Below are 18,984 nucleotides of genomic sequence, written 5' to 3'. Positions count from 1 at the left end.
ACTTTCATTAGATTTTGTTTGAGGCCAATATAACGGGCAGCTGCTACTGTAGTAGTTATGGGTGAGTTTACCTTTGGAGCCAAAAGTTGCAGGTTTCAATCCCACCTTTGAGGAAGATACTTACCCTGAATTGCTCCTTTAAAATTACCCTGCTGTATAAATGGGTAAATAATTGCAAGTGGTTGAATATTGGAAGTTGCTTTGGAGAAAAGCGTCAGGTAAATGAAAGGGTGAACATGGTCTTAGCTCATAAATGCTGTGTTGTTATAAATCAGCATTAAGAGTCATAAAATGGCAGAAAGAAAGATGGACACACAGGGTTTGCAATTAGGGACGAGTACAATGAAAGTGTATCTGTAAGGTTTTGACTTTTAGAGCACCAATGCAACAGCTTTTAAACTTATTTATGAACTCATTCATAAATACAAGTCTTCCTGCATGTGACAGAAGCTTTGCAAATTTCCTCAGCATCGCAGAAGATTTCAAAACAATTCCTGTCAGGCTGTTGCGCTGGAATTTCCTTGTTTACAGACCTTCCATTACCACCAACTTGCTTTTCTTTGTGCTATGCTAAAAAGTTGTCAGTTTTCTTTATTTCAGTTCTCTCCAAAAAGGAATCACTGGAGTCTGAACGAAGGATCATTTATAAGGACCTTTACTATCGGAGCGATGATGTGACACACTAATTTAACCCCCGATTTTTGGCAGACAGTAACTGTTAATATTCTGAATAAGTGTGCTTTTCCAAGTGTCATACTGTATAGGTACTGTAGTATTCAATATATGTTCTTGCTAGGACTAGTAACTTCGTGAACTCGACAGACACTATCATTTTTTTGTACTTTTATTTATGTGAAACTTTTTTCATTGCTTGAACAAACATTAATAAATTAAAATTATATGTTGGTTACTCATTAACAATGTATATATGGATAGTGGATTAAAGGAAACGAATTTGCGTTCGCAAATTGAATTTATATATTTAAATTAAAAAAACACGTTTTATGTGCAGCACAGCTTCGCGGTGTTTCGATGGTGTTCCGAATTACTGTTGCGCAAAATGACTTCTCCAACCACGTCAGTTATAATTGTGAAATATTTCTTAAAATTCAATATGCCTTTTGAGAAAAGTGTTCTTGGCAATAATTTACTTTCCCACTCAGACGTAATGAATTAGGTTCCTTCCGAGCTAATACCTCGGCGTGTAATTTTGAAATGCACACTGAAGCGCGTGTGCAGAAAGTCCGCCAAATCGCGCCTGAACCGTTGGTTCCCTTGGTTATTTTACTCCACTTTCTTAAAAAAAAAGAAAAAAAAAATTAAAAAGCTCGCCCATCGACTTCCCTCTGGTTCCGTGGGGCTTAACTCACAAACAAAAGGCAGATTTTGTGAAACTCCGCAATATTAACTATTTAAAAACATTATTAGACAGACACCAGGTCCTTTATGATAAGCAGAGGGGAAAGATTTACTTTGCCATCTTTCGAATGTCCCCTGCTGGCCTGGTGAAAACGGCAAAATGGGGGGCTGGTACATTCCTGCAATATCTTCCCGAGTTTACTTACTCATAACATTAAGGAAAAGCAAGGAAAATCTAACTGAAAGTTAGTTAATGTGTCATGTATGCAGTGTATTTTCGAGTACAGTATTCGAAGTTAGCGCTACGTTGGGGAAGGTGTGCGCGCTTCCCCCAAACGACGATGAAATGGTTCGGCTCGGGGTTACCGGAAGTTGTACCAGCTGCCATGTTTAGCTGCTTTGTTGTAGATTTCTTGTCGGTTTCCTGCAGATTTTCTCAAGTGTTGCAATGGAGCCGAGCTGGAGTACGTTTTTGTTTCAGGTAAGCGAGCCGTTCCCCAGCCCAAAATTAGGGAAATTTATAAGAAACAGCGACCGAAGTGTGAGCTCCCAGCGTGCCGAAGCGACTTTTTGCGAACGTTTAATTGTAGATGAAGAACAATGGTTAGCGAGCTAGCTGCTACATCAGTCCGGACTTCCAGCTGTGAGCTGCGGCTAGCTGGCCATGATGACGCGCGGAGAGGGGAGGAAAAAAAAAAAAAAAACCAACAAATGTGCATAATTTTAATCTCCGTTTTGTGTTTTTTAAACCACGCCTTAACTCGCTCGTCCGGAATTGTGTGCGAAAAGGTTAAATAACTGTTTTTGATACTAAAAAAATCTTATCTGTTTCAAAGATGGTTCACCGTCGCCGCGGTCCCCAGACACAAACGGCACACACCTGGTTCCATCAGTTTCTTCTTCCTCTTTTTAAACTCCTAACGCCACCACTTTTCCAGTGTTTTCCGAAATCAACCAGCTAGTTCATCCCTTCACAACTGCAACTCCTGAAAAAAATCAGTGCAACTTAGTTGAACAGAGAGGACAGTGGAACCGCGCTTTCATTCCTCGTTTAAAACTTTTTTTTTTTTTTTGCTAACACATCTTGCAAAGTAAAAATGACTGTTGGAAGTTAATCTCTGTTATCGAGCGCATTGCGGCCTTGGATGCCAGAGAAACTACCGGTTCACGTGAAGCATCATCCGCCTTCACGTTTTGCTCTTTTTTTTTTTCTTCTTTTACATTTTCTTACATTTTTCATAACTTGTTTTTGCGGGATACTACAATGGTTCTTTAATCCTTTTGCGAAAATCAACACACGAAACGGGTTGTTCTAATAAAGTAAACATTTGCTGATTTTTTTTTTTTTTTTTTCCTCCCCCTTCTCTAGGCAGTTGGAGATGTTAGGAGTCAGTAATTAATAAAATATTTACTTTTCAGTGTTCTTGTGTCTTCTCTATGCCGGGCAGGATAAGTTTGTATGGACCACTGCGGTTAGTTTCTGGTTTAGTATCTGTCTCCTTATCTATTCACTGTATCCACCTGACTTTATTTTCTCACAAATTCCCCTTTTCTGGTGGTCATACCAAGGTTTTAAACATTGGATCAATGAAGTGATCTCTCCCTGTCTTCTGCAAACACTCCCACTCCAGCTGGCATCTGGTATAAATGTTAGGGCTCTGTTAAAATTCCTTCTCTGAGCTATGAAATTCTAAACTAAAACTAGTTCCTGGGGATGAGTCATAATGCAATACTACCTCCTGCAATTTCTCTTTGACATGTTTTATACCTGCAAATCCAAGAAAGTGCTTTAATGTGGTGTTAAATGAGTAGAAAAATTTGAATAAGTTTTGTACCTTGTTTTCAAGTCAGACTGTTTGCATGTGTCTGAATAGTTAGTGTGTAAGTGACAATGTGTTCCACTGATGTATGGATGAGTGACCCAGTGTAAGTCACCGCGGTGAATAAGGTGTGTGTGGGCTGATAACACTACGTGGAGTTCATTGGAAGTTGCTTTGGAGAAAAGCGTCTGAGTAAATAAATGTAAATAGTTGCATTACAGATGAGGTGATCACTATGTACTGGGAACAAATCCGTAATAACTTGCCTGTACTGAATTCGTACTTTCTCTTTGGGTCTGAAAGCTGTCACCCAATTTATGTGTGTTTGAGAAACTGGGCAACTGATCAGTTGTTTTACTTTGACAAACTCCTTTAGGGACTGCACATTGGAGATTAATATCTAGCTCTGTGTTAATGTAAGTTTCCTGTCTATTGAGTCTAAAGTGTGCAATTTTAATGTTGTATACTCACTTTAACTGAATGAAGTGGAGATCATTTAGAGCAGAAATTTTCATTTTATTTAAATCTTCATTTGGGACTAAAGACCATTAGTTCATTTTAAACTTAGAAACAATTAAACATTGTGCAATTATAATGTTTAGGATGCCAAAAGTATTTCTTTTTGGTTATTTAGTTTTCTCTCCTACCTCCTTTTTTAGGAGTTGGTTTTAACACTTTTTGTGGCTGCAGTTGTACATAGGGTAGGAGCATGTTAGTTGTGCACCGTGGCCCTGATTCTGGCCCTCAAAAGAGGCATATCTAGGCTGTGCTCTAGGAGAATGCTGTGCAGTAGCTCCAGTGGCGTACTCTTGTTGCCCTGTTGTTATGGATAGCACATCAGGTTGTGAACGTCAACGTGGTTTTTCTAAATGCTTATTCTTGGGCCAAGTTGGGTCTCCCTCGCTCCCATTAAGATTGTGTTGCTGTAAGAAGCTGGTAGATCCATACAATGTTTGAGGTACACATGGATGATATTCCACCTTTGTGGTTTTTTTTTTTTTAATTAAAGTGTAGCCTGGTTTATAAGAGTCTGTTGTGTCTGCTACTTTTTTAGTGTCACTGGGAAAGTGGGTGTGTCGGAATGCCACTTCTCTCAATGAACCTCTTAAACCTTTCATTTGCATTGACAGCAGCGCCTCACTTTGTCTATGTTCAGAACTTAATGTATGTCTCGGTATCTCAAATATGGACTGAGCACTGAAAAATGTGGCATGCTGTGTTGAGAAAAGCCTTAGTTTGTACTCCTTTATTTTGTCTAGCATGGGTCTGAATAAAATTTCTAAATTTACCTTTTGGTGAATGTTAAAGTGCATGTTGAAACTGCGGAGTCTGTCAGAATTCTGCCCCTTATTTTGGGCTTGTCTGCAAACTGTAGTTGGAGACTTTGCTATTGCTATCTGATCAAGTAGATTGGAAGATGCTACTAATTATGCACATTTGGCAAAACCAGAATTTCCCCCCCACTGCTTATGTTCCTTTGTGCCCTAGAAGTTCTCCAGAAGGTGTCACAGGACAGCGGAAGCACGTGTTATCTTATTACCAAACTGTTGCGGCATTCAGCTGCCATGGTCTTAGTAAGCAGCACCTAGGGAGACCACATGGCTGCTTTCGTTAGCTGACCACTTGCAACCGTTTGTGTAGGGATGACGTGTCCTGCTTCTCACACCAACAGTCTCTCTTCTCAGGGCATTTGGCACCGGATCGGTAAGAGAACAAAGTGGCTAAAATGGCATACTCAATGGGGCTCTCACATGCATGGCTTTCAGTTTAAACACGCTTGATTTTTCTCAGCTCAGAAGCACAGTGGAAAATCGTGCACGTGGAATCAGTTCTGTTCCTCTGAAGCAATCGCTGGATTTCCAGCGTAGTTTTGAAATTAGCTGGGGTTTTATGTTGGGGGAAATGCTTGGAATTGTCTGCACACCCTCACTTTCTTTCCTTCCTGCTGGGTTGTGTCCTACAGCGTTCTCCCGTTGATCTGATTCTGCTCGTACTGCCACGCTTGCTACCTCGCAGTCCTCACCGCGTGGCTTTTTTCCATTAAAGTGAATTTCATTGTTGGACTGATTTGAATGAGTTTTGTTCATGTTTTTGTGTGTCCACTTTATTTGTAGGATTCCTCCTCTTTCCTACCCTACCCTCACTGTATTCTGGTATTGCTTGTTTTGGAGTGACCTCAACCTTCGGAGTAGATTTATATCAGCATCATAAGAGCAGCGCGAAGCTGCAGCAGGCAGCATTTCTCGGCCTCTGACTGAACAGGCGGATAACTGTCTCTCATGCAGGCACCCACTTCATGCATGCATCCAAATGCTTGCAGAACCTTCACCTGTGTGACCATACATACTCACATACATGCACAAATAACACTGTATGACATGTCATAGTACCATACCCACAAATATGGATATGGCTCTCGCATGCACATATATACATGTCTTAATCATGTCATGCCTTAATCTCTACTGCTGCTTATGCTTGAAGAATGAGCAACTGTTGTGAGCAGTAGTGCGTGAGGCATAGGAGCCCCTTTGACAAAACGTAGGTGTAGTTTGTGCAGTTTGTCTCCTCCATCCCACAGCCTGAGAGCGGGGCTGTGATGCCAGAGAAAATGCTCCCGCTCACTGAACAGCGCGGCCCAATCAGTGCGGACGCACTCACAAAGCCCCCCCAGGGGTCTTCAGTGTCCCCCCTCAATAGGGCATGTCTCATAAGAAACAGAGCGCGGAATTCATTTTTCCCCCCTCCTGCCCTTCTCTTCTCTGCTGCTTGGACGGACGGCTGAGCCTGAAAGCACAGGGTCAGATATTTGACCCTGCTCTGTCGTGATTTACGAAAGGGAACGCCACCATCTTAATTGTGTGGTGCTCCCCCCCCCCCCCCCAAAACGGTCATCCAACCTTAAGTTGGTAGTGAAAAGATTGTGTGGAGTTTGTTTTAGTCTTGTTTTTAAAAAAAAAAAAAAAAGTCTTGATTGAGCAAAGCTAGTGAGGTTGATGTAGGCATTTCTGTGTGGTCAGAGTCCCTGGATATAATGTAACCCCCACTCATAAAGAAGACTTTTCTTGGGCAAATTATATTTCCTAGAGCTAATCTCCATTCTGCACAATTTCACAGTGCTTTGGTTTCATTACTCCAGTGCACAACAGGAAGTGACATCTTATTTGTTCCGAAATGTTTTGTAGGGCAGTGTTAATGTGCTCTCTGATGTTGGGTATCCTTGACTCTGACAAGTCAGTGTGTCCACAAAAATGGTTTTCTTCATGTACTTCCCTCTGAGCTGCAGCCTTTTCCCCCACATGCATACATTTGAATTGCAGCAATAGACCATGAGTCTCAGTTCATCCTGAGCAGTCACCCGCAACCCACACTGTGGTTCACAAATCTGCCACTCCGAGTCCTGAACAACATGTCAAACTTGGGTGAAAGGACTTTGAAAGGGTTATTTTTAGTGTAAGAAATGTGCTGTAAGCGATCTCGAAGAGCACTGCGCATTGCCTTTCACTCCTAATTGGCTTCAGGAGGTACAGTTACTGCCACTTGATGGGACCGGTATTTGGGTGCTATTTATTTTAGGAACCTGCAATTGGTCGGTTGGTGTCATGGTTACCATGGCACTGTGGAAAGTAGAGCTGGATATACAGTAGAAAAGCTCTCCACTGTTGATCTTTACAAAAGAGCTTGAAGTAATGCAGATAGAAAGTACAGGAGTGTGGATCATCCCAGGAGTCATGTTTTGTGGAATTCTAGATTCCTGGGTAATTAAGGATTTGCCCCTCCCAAATCATGTCAGTCTTGAAACTAGGAAGTCTGCAGCGTTTAGTTACTGCCTTTTGACTGTTCTTATGAGACTTGGGTGCGTGTGTGTATGCATGCATGCATGCATGCATGTGCATGTGTTCTCCTCGTTGAAGTCACTGACTTTGTGACCCCAAGTCGTTCTTTGCCCTCCCCCCAGGAAGGTCATTTGTGGGTTTGGGTAGCTTCCTCTATAACTGCTTTGTTGTGGCTCTGGAATAAGGAAGTTCAGGAAGGGTGGTCATGTTTAAAACTAGTTTAAATGTCAAGTACTAGATGAACTTGTAGTTTTTGTGCAGGATTGCGAGTGTAGAATCTCCAGGCACGAGACAAGAGATTTTGAAACACATAGCCCACAAGTATGTTTTAGAAGCACAACCATTTTTAATCCTTTGTATATGTGCGTTCATGAAAGAGATGGAGGGAGGAGAGGAAGGCTTCACAATGCAGTGCAACTGCAAACTGAGCTTTTGTCGCCTGAGAAGTGTTGGTCAGCTGTGCATCCCATGGCGACACAGCCCTCGTTTTGTGTGTTCACCCTGTTGGAGAGGGCCTGTAAACATCCAGCTGCCTCAGGGTCACTTGAGGAATGGATTCCACTTCCTCTGACCTCACGCTGATTCACGCTGCCATGTCTGAGTGGATTGTGCTAGCCTCACTGCCTGTACGGCTGGCTTCCCTCCAGTCCACAACCACGTGGCTGCATCTCCTGTTCCAGACCCTTTGTTGGCTCACTCCTGGGATGCCTTGTTGCCTTTCGAGGCAAGGTGTCCTCACTTGGGACTAGTTGGACATAGTGTGCCCTGCTGCTGGCTGCAAACTGCTGGTCACACTCAGACCATCATCACTGCAGGAGATCACTTCACAGGGAGCCAGTTTACATCCCAGACAGACTGTAAAGTGAGTCTGTGTATGAAAGACCTGTAGTTTTAGCTTAAAAAGTAAACCAGTGTGCATTTTAATATTTAAACTGCCCAAACTGCTTTGAGCACAACTGCGTCAGTGATTCCAAAGTGTGATTCCATCGGAACTGCTGCCTTTGATGTCCGCTTCCATGTCGGATCTGTGGCTCAGGGCGATGGTAACGGCAGCGGAATGTAGCCTGTGAACTATCTAAAGAACAGTCTAACCTTGACAATGCTGTATCAATTAAGGTGCTCGTTTTCTAAGGTGGACTGTAAGCGTCCCTAGTTCAACTATTTAAGTTCTGTTTCTTTTGCCTACAGCTAAAGTGTGCACTCTTTCGTGTCTCATTAGTCATCAGACATCCTGGTAGAGCTGCTCCCAATAGGAAGTTTCTGGCTACTTGTTCACATCTCCTGTCGGGATGGCTGTGGGTTGTGTTAAAATGAGTCACTTTCTATTTTTGTTGTGTTGTTTCATCGACAGGTTTACCAGTGCGGTGATCTCCCTTTCGCTGGTCATGGTTGTTTGAAACAGGAGTGGGGGTGTTTGCTTGGCATCCAGTGCTCTTAAATTGAATTTTGTGAAGTCAGAATACCAATGTAACGCACTGTATTTTTCAGCAGGCCAAAGTTTGTGTCAGCAGAAAGGCTGTAATGTGCCAAGTCAGCTTATTTGTCCACTGTATAGAGATTCAGGATGTTCACGTGTGTTTTGATTGTACTTGAATTCATGAGGCTTCTTCGTGTACTTAAGGATGATCCTTACAAGCAAGAATAGTTAAGACTGGAATCTCTAAGAAGGTATTCTAGTCTGACTTGTGCCGTGTGTATGCTATGGTCTTAAGATCTAGGTAGACTGCTAAAGACAAAGCTGTTGCCTGCATTTACATTAATTTGTGTTGAAGATGCTTTTCTCCAAAGCTGCATACATCTCAGGAAAAAACAGTACTTGTACACCAACAGGCAGAAATCTTAAATGCAGACATGCGATTCTTGAGAACAGCAAATTTCTTTCACCACTGTGTAAACCGGAATATAACTACACAAGAAGCTGCATATAGTTTTCTTTCTTATAAGAAAAAGATAATAGTAACACCTTCGAGGTGTTTTCGACATGCTTGCTATTGTCCTGTAGCTCTGATGCTTGTAAATGTTGATGTTCTCTTGTGGCTGTCTCTTGTCTCTCCAGCAGGCTAATGAAGCCCTCCACCATCAGCACCAGGTGGCCCAGAACAGCCTCCTGCCCCTCCTCAACTCTGGTTCTGAGCCACCGGATCAGAAGCCTGTGTTGCCCATCCCACTAGACCAGAAGCCTCCTGTCAGCGTGGCTGAGCTGTTGAAGGACAATGTGGCCAGTGGGACAGGTGGCGGTGGAGGAGGCGGGCCCGTTGCCGTGGTAAAGAAAGAGCCCAAGACAAAAACGCCCTTCATCTGTGGCTATTGCAACAAGGCCTTCCGTGACAGCTATCACCTGCGGCGGCATGAATCCTGCCATACAGGTGTCAAGATGGTGTCACGGCCCAAGAAGCCCCAGCCAGCGCCCACCATGGTGCCACTTATCTCCACTGTTCCTCGCGAAGGCGCTGCCAACCCCTCCTACATTTCAACCATTGCTGGCATCCTCACCACAGCCACTACATCAGCCTCTACAGGCGCAAGCGTCATGACCCCTGCTGCCATGCCCCCTGGCAGCGCTCCTCAGCAGCAGAGCGCCCCAAAGAAGCCTGCCAAGCCTGTGAAGAAGAACCACGGTTGTGAGATGTGTGGAAAGGCCTTCCGTGATGTCTACCACCTGAACCGCCACAAGCTATCACATTCAGACGAGAAACCCTTTGAGTGTCCCATCTGCCAACAACGCTTCAAACGCAAGGACCGCATGACCTACCACGTGCGCTCACATGATGGTGGTGTGCACAAGCCCTATGTCTGCTCTGTGTGTGGCAAGGGCTTCTCCAGGTGCGCTGCTTTTCACTGTGACAGAAGAAGATGTATGCAATAGTTAAATGTACAGAATAAATTTTATTTTGGGGAGGTTACAGGTGGTATTTTTTTTAATCATATCTGTTCATCCTGTTAGGATTTTCCTGGTGTTTGTCTCACTTTTTATTCCTGCCCAACATTTTGCCTTGGTTCTTGAGAAATTCCATCTCTGGAAAAATCTGGTTTTAGGTGACAGCTTCAGGTCAGACTGAATAAAGCTACAACGAAGAAGGATGTGGATGTTAACATTTTCTCTTTTCTTGTCAGTTTGCGTGTATAACAAACTTCCTGCTAATATGGGTCGTTTCATAAGGGCAGAAGTTCTGGGTGAAGGGGTTAGGCTCATCTGCACTTTAGAAAGGGTGAGCTGATATCTCTGACTACTGTTTTCCAAATCTGGTCTGCGCAGTGCTGTAGTATACAGCCCACTCCAGGGTAGCCTACCCTCAGAGTTGACAGCTAGAATTGATACGAGAGAAAGGCCACACTGTCACATTGCCTCTGCACTTTGGTTTTCCTTTCATGTTGCTGCTAGTCTTCATCTTTTTGCTCATCAGTGGAACCATACGCTTATAACAACAGTTTTCCAAGTCGACTGTTGAAATAACACCAATAAGGATTTGAATGCAGCTGTAAAAGCAAGATGCAGGGCTCTCTTCATTTGCAGCCCTGGAAATTGTGAAAGGGTCTGGGATTTGTAAGTGAGGTTGTAGAAGGGTGAGTGGGTAGCAGGCGGTGAGCATAGCCTGTGTGAACAACACATTGATGATTTCACCTTGCTCGAGTTAAAGAACCCACCTGCTGAATCATGCCTTCATTTAAACCTTTCCCCTGTTCTTGCCTTCCCCACTTTCCTCTAGGCCAGATCATCTAAGCTGCCATGTGAAGCACGTTCACTCTACAGAAAGACCTTTTAAATGCCAAGTAACGGTAAGCTGACAGCTTCGGACTGTTCTCCTTTTATTAAGAGTAAATATTTATCTTCTCATTTCTCATTTATGTGGAATTATAACCTGTTATGATCCCATTACTTCTGTATTTCGGGATTACTGTGGGCGTAGGGATGGGGTGCCTTTTGTTGGAGTGGAACCGCTGTGGTTAACGTATACTCCAACCCGGACTGCAGGCCTGCACAGCTGCATTCGCCACCAAAGACCGACTGCGCTCCCACATGATCCGGCACGAGGGGAAGGTCACCTGTAACATCTGTGGCAAAATGCTGAGTGCAGCCTACATCACCAGCCACCTGAAGACACACGGGCAGACGAGCTTCAATGCTTCCTGTAACAAAGGTACGATGTCCATGTCCCTCTACCTCTCCCTTTCCAAAACCCTAATTGAACCTCTCTGGTCCTCATTCTGTTCACCAAGTAGGTTTTCACATGAACATACATGTGCCACATCTTAATACCATGATGGAGAGAATGAGGTAAAGAGATGCTTTCCCAAATTGTTGGTTTTTTTTCCTTTAACCCCCATAGGCTGAAGGTTGTATAATTATATCTTGAGTTGTTGTGAATCTTCTCCAAGTGTGCCATCAGCCAGAGAGTCAGAAATTTAGTCACTTTTCATGAGTTGTACTCTAGTCATGGAGTCTGGTCTCGATTTTATGCAGAATACATTAGGTACTGAGAAACTAGTATCAGTAACATAAGGTGAAGTGACTTCATGTAAATCGTTGTAATAAGTCAGTTTACAGATGAAGTGAAAACCAGTGTATGGCGTAGCCTAGTTTCAGTGCAGTAGTTACACTTTTCACGGTTATATTTATCCATTTAGTTGATATTTTTCTTCATAGCGACTCTCAATGTTAATCTACTTGCAGAGATTTACTTGTTTATACCTTGCTCAAGGGTACTACAACAGTGGGTAGGATTAAAACCTTTGACCTTCAGATCCAGAGGCAGTAGCTGTAACCACTATCCTACCTTTTTCTTGCTGTTTGATAGTCACATTCTTGCAGGGAAATACTTTTCCACTGTTAATGTAAATTTCACAGGTCTGTTCATAATGGCTAGAGGGGGAGGAGTGTTGGCTCCTCAGTCACTCAGTGCCTTAGCATGATCCAGCAAACCTGAAAGGGTGCTGAAATAATGTCCGCATACTTATCTTTTGGCAGAAAGGCTCACCTTTGAGTCACTCAGCTTGGCTGCCAGAACTAAACCAAGGAGCGTCTGCCTTAAGGATGTCTGACCTGATCTCACAGGATACTGAGTCAGTCCCGTGGGCACGTTGAGTCAGGGAGATGGGCTTGTTTTTTCCTGTACCTGTCTCCTCCAAGCCGTAGCGTCCCAGTTCATTCACTCACTGCTGAGCTCCAGATTCACCTTTTGGAACCCATTCCCTCCTGACTGGAACACTGTGCTGATTCAAGAGCTGGAGTGACTGTATTCACAGTACTTCTTAAAATACATAGATGAAACCAGTCACTGAATACAGAGTTGGGGGGGGGCAGTTCACTAATATACAATTGTTCATCCATTTCCTGCTTGAAGCAGTGTGGAATTTGAACAGCTGTTTTGTACTGAGAAAGAACTCAATTTGAGAATGTTTTACATATTTTTTTTCCCCTATTTGTAGTATGACAGACTGTTTACAGCAAAAGGAAAGGATTTGGTTCTCAGTCTGTAAACAATTTCTTAAAACTGGGCAGCAGATAGATTCTTTCACAGGGTATGTCAGTGTTTACAGTGCAAGATGCCCTGTTACACCAGTACACCAGCGGAGAGTGTCAAATGGTATAAAAAGTAAAACATACAGATTGAAGTACAACATCTAGGCAGAGTGTTAAATTTCTTGTGGAAAAATTAGATTTGCTAATGCAATACAAGGATGAGTTTAACTGCAGCACTGTTTGTCTTCGTCTGAAGTGTCTTGCCCAAGTACTTCATCACATGTTGCTCCTCTGGTTTTTTCATATAGAAAGTCTTCCTTTTTCATCTTGTATTTTGAAACCTCTGAAAAAAATTAATCAAGGGAGTTTCAGAATTTCAGAAGACATTGCTGTCTGTTGATCATACTTGGGATTTTCCCTGCTGTGAAATCCAAGTTTATTAGTGGAGTCATTTAAAAAGAGGATTAAGCAGAATAAGGCTGGATTTCCCCCACCCTTTCACTCCCCCGAATCACACCCTTGCCACTATCACTTTTGTCAACGGGAAGTGGTTGTGTTGGTCTCATACTACGGCTGAATTTAAATTTTTATCCTGATTTTTGCACATACGACTAATGGCAGTGCTGGTATGGAGGAGGATCTCTGTGGGATGTTAATTGGCAAGTTCCCTTTGACAAAACGGATAATGCATCTGATTTCTTGGCAAAGTACAAAATGGTCATTACTGTTGTGCAAGACTTGTTTCCTGCTAGCGAGCAATGAGGCCTGAAGCAGACTTTCAAAAGATTAATCTGATTTGTTTTTTTGATATGCTGTGTATTACTTTTAACACTTTTCCCCTGTGAAAGCCAGGTTCAGAACACAGAATCCAAAGTGGACTGGAATCAAGATGCTGAATCTTGGGTGGTGGGGTGGAGAGATTAAAGTGTAGATTTTAACACTTGATCTGCACTGTAAATGCTCTTTGTAAGTAGGGGTTTGTTTTGGATCAGGCAAACAATGGCTTTTTTCTGATGAACCTTTTCTTTCCCTAATAATAAAAGTATATAACTGTTGAAGAATTTGTCTGTTTGTATTGATATCAACATTTTGCACAAAGCCCTCTGGCTTGAACTACTCTTCAGCATGCCATCTGAGCATACTTTTGAGTTTGCAGCTGTCCTCAGTCCAGAACGAACTAGATAGGCTAACTGTGTTGGTTTGAGTTTTACATCTATGTCTGCCTGGCACAAGGTAACCTGCCTCATCTGCAGAGGGAATACAGGGCTTGCCTCATGGATTTGCCTATTCTTCCTTTCCTGACATGGGAGCTCTGAATGGAGATGAGGAGCTTGGCACCCATCACCCCTCTACAGATGTTCACTTGTAACCCTATGTGTCTGTATTTCTGAATAGGGCTAGGGAGCTGGCAGTGGAACTCGACAGGGGCACAAAAAGGTAATACTGTAGCTTAATGTGGAACCTGAACCCAAACGCTGCCAAACACAGCCAGGTGTTCATTTTCACTCTGCACCGATTCTAAAGACTTTGCTTTTCCCCAAATAAAAAGAATACTTTTATGAAAATCTGAGGCAGTTCTCCAAAGCTTGTTGTGTCAGAGATGCAGAATCCAAGATTGAATTTTGCTGCCCTCTCTACATTGTTTGTTATAGTTTAAATGAATGCTGTAATTTAATGAAAGCATTTTTCTTTTGTTTTATGCAGATTCTAACGAAGTGTGCAACTCCACCTCTGCCACACCCGTCACAGCATCAGCTGCAAACACTACAGCGGTGAATCGTGGCAACGCAAGCAATCCAGTCACCATTGCAGCTCAGATGAACATCGCCACCAACACGGTCAACATCACCTCGCCAGTGAATCTCCAGCACCCTGTCACAATCACCGCGCCCGTCAACATCGCCTCGGTCAACATCCCAGCCACGGCACCCATGAATATTGCCCACCCGGTGGCTATCACAACCCCCATGCCCATGAACATCACTGGCCCCCTCAACATTGCCATGAGGTCCATGGAAAGCATGCCTTTTCTCTCCCAGGTCTTGCCTTCTTCTCCTCCCTGGTAAAAAAAAAAAAAAAAAAAAAACCCTTTCCCATCCCCAGAATCCATACCTCAGCACATGCCCCCCCCCCCCCCTCCCCTTTCCTACACCCTCTCAATTTTTCACCACCCCTTCTCTCCACTCTGTTTACTCAGCGCCAAGGGCGAGTTAGTTGCCATGGCCTGACTGCGCCAGCAGGGGCATTCCGATGTGGAACAGTAAGGTAGAGAGAGACCCAGTAGGATATAGCTACAGCTTTATTCCTTCTCTTAATCCTCTGAAGGACATCTGACTCCACAGTTCCTGGTCTGTAGAAGAAAGAAAGAAAGGGCTGTAGAAAAGCACTATGCTATGACAGGTGGCGCTCAATGAATTGGGATGCGTCAGAGCTTGGTTCAGTGGGGTCAATGGGAGAAGGACGTACAGAAAGTGTGCTGCAACTTATAATACAACAGTCCTTTTACTGAGCAGTTGGTTTGTCTTAGTTTTGTTTTAACTATAGTTTGCTAATCAGTATTTAATAGTTTTAAGTATTTTAAATTCAGCAAAAGGGACAAAAGCTTCCTTGCGGAAGGAAAAGACTTTAAATGTCATGCGTGTAGGAGTTTTGGAGATGAGGAGGAACATGTTTTGATAGACGGGGGTATGGCGGCTTGGACCGTTGAGAAAGACTGGATCATGTAAATCCTCGCCGTCAAGAACTGGCTAAATATTTTAATTTTGTAAGTGCATTTCTTCATATGGTCCCTTTTAGACTGTTAGAGATGTGCAGATTTATTTTTTGTGTATTTCTTTGATTTTTGGGATTGCTGGGAATGTGCTTTTTCTTAGTCTGTGACCATCGGCCATTTTACAGAAACCGAAAGGCAAACAAGTCTTGCACTGAATGCATATCCCATATGTAATATTCTGAAAACAGTATTATCTTAGATCAAAGATCAGGAGCGTTAAACACATGACCTGTTATGTAGATAGCGGGGCCATCTAGTGGACAGCAGATGGTATGCTGTGAAATTGGTCCCAAAAGCTCACAATGTTTATTATGATTATCATGTTTGACAGATTAGTTCTATTTTTTTTATACCCTCTATTTTTTTAAAGTTGAAGACCCAGTTAGTTGTTCCACTCAGGAAATTTACTGAGTAATCTGATTTGTGTAAAGAACAACTCATGTCTTACATGTATCCAGGACTTATTAAATGTTACGTTGTAAATACTTAATACACCTTAATATACTCCCCCACACCACAGAATAACATAAGTAACAGAAGCCCTTTATGAATCAGGGATTCGCAAATTTTTTTTTTGCCGTCCATTTGAGAGAAAAAAGCAAAAAACACCACTTCTATTTTTTCTTACTTTTATATATATAATTTCCTAACTTATACTGCCATCTTCATAATGCTGAAATTCCTTGGTACAGCCTATGGGAACACATACAAAACAGGATGGCAGAGAAGGTGCAGCCCCTAGGTTTTGCAGAAATTGAGGGGTGGAGTTCCCGTTGGCACCTCAGAGTTTCCTTCAGTGCCACCCAGGACAGCTGATCGCTGACCGGGTCTTTTCGTCTTAGTACAGCACTTGGAGCCCAATATGTGCATCACATACAGGCCACAAAATGTCTCCGGTGTGGTAGTGTCTGCCCGTGTGAGACATCCAGGATACTAGGTGCTTGTCCAGCCTGCACAGGGCTGCGAATCGGTCTGCGCTGCCTCTGCCCCTCTGTCTTTGTTTTTTGTAAGCTACTGCAGCACTCCATACCAAGGTATTAATTGTGTGTGGTGTTTAACGTTGAAATGGCTCAAACCCCCCACACAAAGGACTGGAGATTCAGTCCGATTTGGGTTGAACTTCAGAATTAAAAACCATAACACACATGGGTGTGGCATAACTTTGTGGAAAGAAAACACTAAAATTTAGAAAACGTATGAGGGAGCGAGAATTTTAATGCTCGATCTGAGATCAGACGTCCTTCCACAGTGGAATGAATTGTGTGCCTGAACTACTACTAAACTAATGTCGCACTGTAAAGATGCTGTACTGCTGAGAAACGTATATAGTGCGAAACATTTTAGTGGTAGTGGCCTTCACCTACTCAGATAGTTGAGTGCAAGGCTTTATTTTTAGCAAGCAAAGTTTTTGTGAGTTTGAAACACATTGCCATAATAAAAATGAATTTGTACATTGCATTGTTAGCCCTGTCAAAGACAGGAAACCATAATTTTAATCAAATTGGTTTTACGAAGTCCTTGTTTTGAATGAAGACTCAACAGGTGTATGTGTCTCTTATGCAACATTGCTTTACAGATTACGTTTTAATTTGCATTGAAATAAAGAGCTATGATTAAAGGTTGACTGAGTAGGAAGAGTAAATCAGTCTCATCTTCCACATTGTACTGGTATGGATGAATTGGCAGATCTGGAACCCCTGTGTAGGCTGATGAATGTATATCTTTGTACAAAACCATTTAGTTCTGAGGACGTGGTAGTTATGATAGACACTTGTGCAAGACAAAAAGTAAGATAACCTTTTATAAATCTTTTGTATTAGAACATTAACAACGGTAATTTTTGTATATATGAAGACTAGGCTTTCTGATTAGCAGAAAGGTAAACATTCCTACATTTTTTTTAAATGTATGTCTGTCCAAAATAATTATGTAAACATATGCGCAATGTTTTATGTGCCTTTTATTTGGGTTGTCTAAATAAAAGAAAACTATAAAACATCCTTGGGCATCTCTTCATTAAGCATTTCTTGTGTTACGCAAGATACAGATGAGGCACATACGTAGTTCAGGTGACTGGAGCACTGTCTCAGAGACAGGTGATTGGATGTAAGCAAGCGGGAGAAGAAACCCGCCGAGCAGACGACAGACATCCTGCCGCAGCTGATCCGGCTCAGCAGGCATCGGGGCCCTGGTGTCGCTCTCAGCAACGCGGGAGCCTGGCAGCTGCGCTCCCTCTTGTCTGCCTTGGCATGCGCCTCATAATGGCGCCATTCTTCACCCCTGAAGATCGGCCGCACATGTTGCGAGTCTCCTGTGAAGACATGAAGTTTAACTTTGTGACAAAAGGGAGTTGGCTGGTAGCATAGTGGTTAGAGCTGATGCTTTTGTATCGGATGCAGGTTCAAATCCCACCTCTGGCTGTCGTACCGCTGAGCGAGATACTTAGTGTGCTAGTCAAGTTACCAGGCTCTATAAATGAGTAATTGGAGGTAGCTTAACGTTGTAAGTTGCTTTAGAGAAAAGCATTGGATAAATGTGGGTATTTACGGTTAACATACAGGACAGTGTTAATTTTGATGCAGCTATTTGGTTTACATAGTCAAACATTTGTTTTGCATTTATTTTAGAAAAAGGCTCAGTGTACCACAGGATGTCTGTTGAGGCTGTAATTAAATGTTACAATTGTTTTTAGTTTATTTTTTTTCCTTTTAGTATTTTAACTGACAGCGAAGCCTTCCTGTGGGGCTGCATATCACAAGTAAACATGATTTGATTCAAGGATAAATGAATAAATTATGATAACACTTATTTCAACATCCAGAGATCCAGGATACATGTTCTTAACAGTGTTGGCTCAAAAAAGTGTGCTTAGGTCTCCTAGTCTTGATGCTGCTGTGTGTTAGATATTTTCTAAAGGAGTGTGAAACAAATTCTAATGAAGCTAGACAGCACTGGATAATTTTAACAAAAAATTTATCCAGCCCCCAAATTTCTGATGTTGGAGGTAATCTGCTATTCATACTATTAACATGTGGCATGGTTAATTCATTAATAGGTGTTCTCTGACTTCCATTACCCATGAAATAAAACATTACTCATGGCTGATCTTTTGAAGGCAGAAGTGGCTGTAAATTAAGTTTAGTATAGATTATAAAATCTTACTCTTGACCTACAAGGTAGTAAACGGCGTTGCTTCGTCTTTCTTTAGTGAGATTATCGATTCTTATGTTCCGGAATATTGTCTTCGTTCGTTGAATGCAACTACCTTAAAGTACCTATGATATGTATGTATATGTACATACGTATAATGTCTAGTGACTATTTTTGTATATTGTGTACTTTCTATTTTTATCCTTTATTCACATATTCTATCTTCTCATCTGCGTCCTGTCACTGTCATTCTGTCTGTGCTGTGGAAGTTTCTGTCACCAAGACAAATTCCTTGTATGTGCGAGCATACTTGGCAATAAAGCTCGTTCTGATTCTGATTCTGATTCTGATCATTAAGATCTCAGTAGGAGGCCATGCCTTTAGCTATAGAGCGCCTAAACTTTGGAACAGCCTGCCAGTTAGTCAGGAATGCCCCGTCTGTCTCAGCCTTTAAATCCAGTTTTAAGATTAATATGTTCACTCTGGCATATCCATGACTGATGTGTTGTTTTTTCAGTATGAAGCTCTAATCTTATGTGATCAGTTACTAACCCTTTCTTTCTTGCTAAGCATTTCTTCCCCATG

At 42.4% G+C, this 18,984-nt stretch overlaps 1 protein-coding gene across 2 annotated transcripts; it reads left to right on the top strand.

Annotated features, from left to right (window-relative positions):
• Positions 1-1,743: 1,743 nt before the first annotated feature.
• Positions 1,744-15,612, top strand: vezf1b (vascular endothelial zinc finger 1b). Of its 2 annotated transcripts, XM_018748365.2 has the most exons (6): positions 1,744-1,840; positions 9,072-9,838; positions 10,723-10,792; positions 10,989-11,154; positions 13,872-13,913; positions 14,181-15,612. In XM_018748365.2, the coding sequence occupies exons 1-6, from the start codon at positions 1,808-1,810 to the stop codon at positions 14,540-14,542; spliced, it is 1,440 nt and encodes a 479-aa protein (XP_018603881.1). In that variant the 5' UTR covers positions 1,744-1,807; the 3' UTR covers positions 14,543-15,612. The 2 variants fall into 2 exon arrangements, with proteins under 2 accessions (XP_018603881.1, XP_018603882.1); XM_018748366.2 differs by lacking the exon at positions 13,872-13,913.
• Positions 15,613-18,984: the final 3,372 nt, after the last annotated feature.

Source organism: Scleropages formosus, chromosome 10 (genome assembly GCF_900964775.1).
Source record: "Scleropages formosus chromosome 10, fSclFor1.1, whole genome shotgun sequence".
Classification (NCBI taxonomy): domain Eukaryota; kingdom Metazoa; phylum Chordata; class Actinopteri; order Osteoglossiformes; family Osteoglossidae; genus Scleropages; species Scleropages formosus.
Note: the sequence above shows the minus strand (reverse complement) of the source record. Positions and strands in the feature narration are given on the sequence as shown.

Bases quoted from the DNA above. Each gene is read 5' to 3' on its own strand.
- vezf1b (XM_018748365.2), top strand. From the start codon at position 1,808: ATGGAGCCGAGCTGGAGTACGTTTTTGTTTCAG. The intron at 10,793-10,988 runs GTAAGCTGACAG...CCCGGACTGCAG, and splicing joins CTTTTAAATGCCAAGTAACG to GCCTGCACAGCTGCATTCGC. The intron at 13,914-14,180 runs GTAATACTGTAG...TGTTTTATGCAG, and splicing joins CTCGACAGGGGCACAAAAAG to ATTCTAACGAAGTGTGCAAC.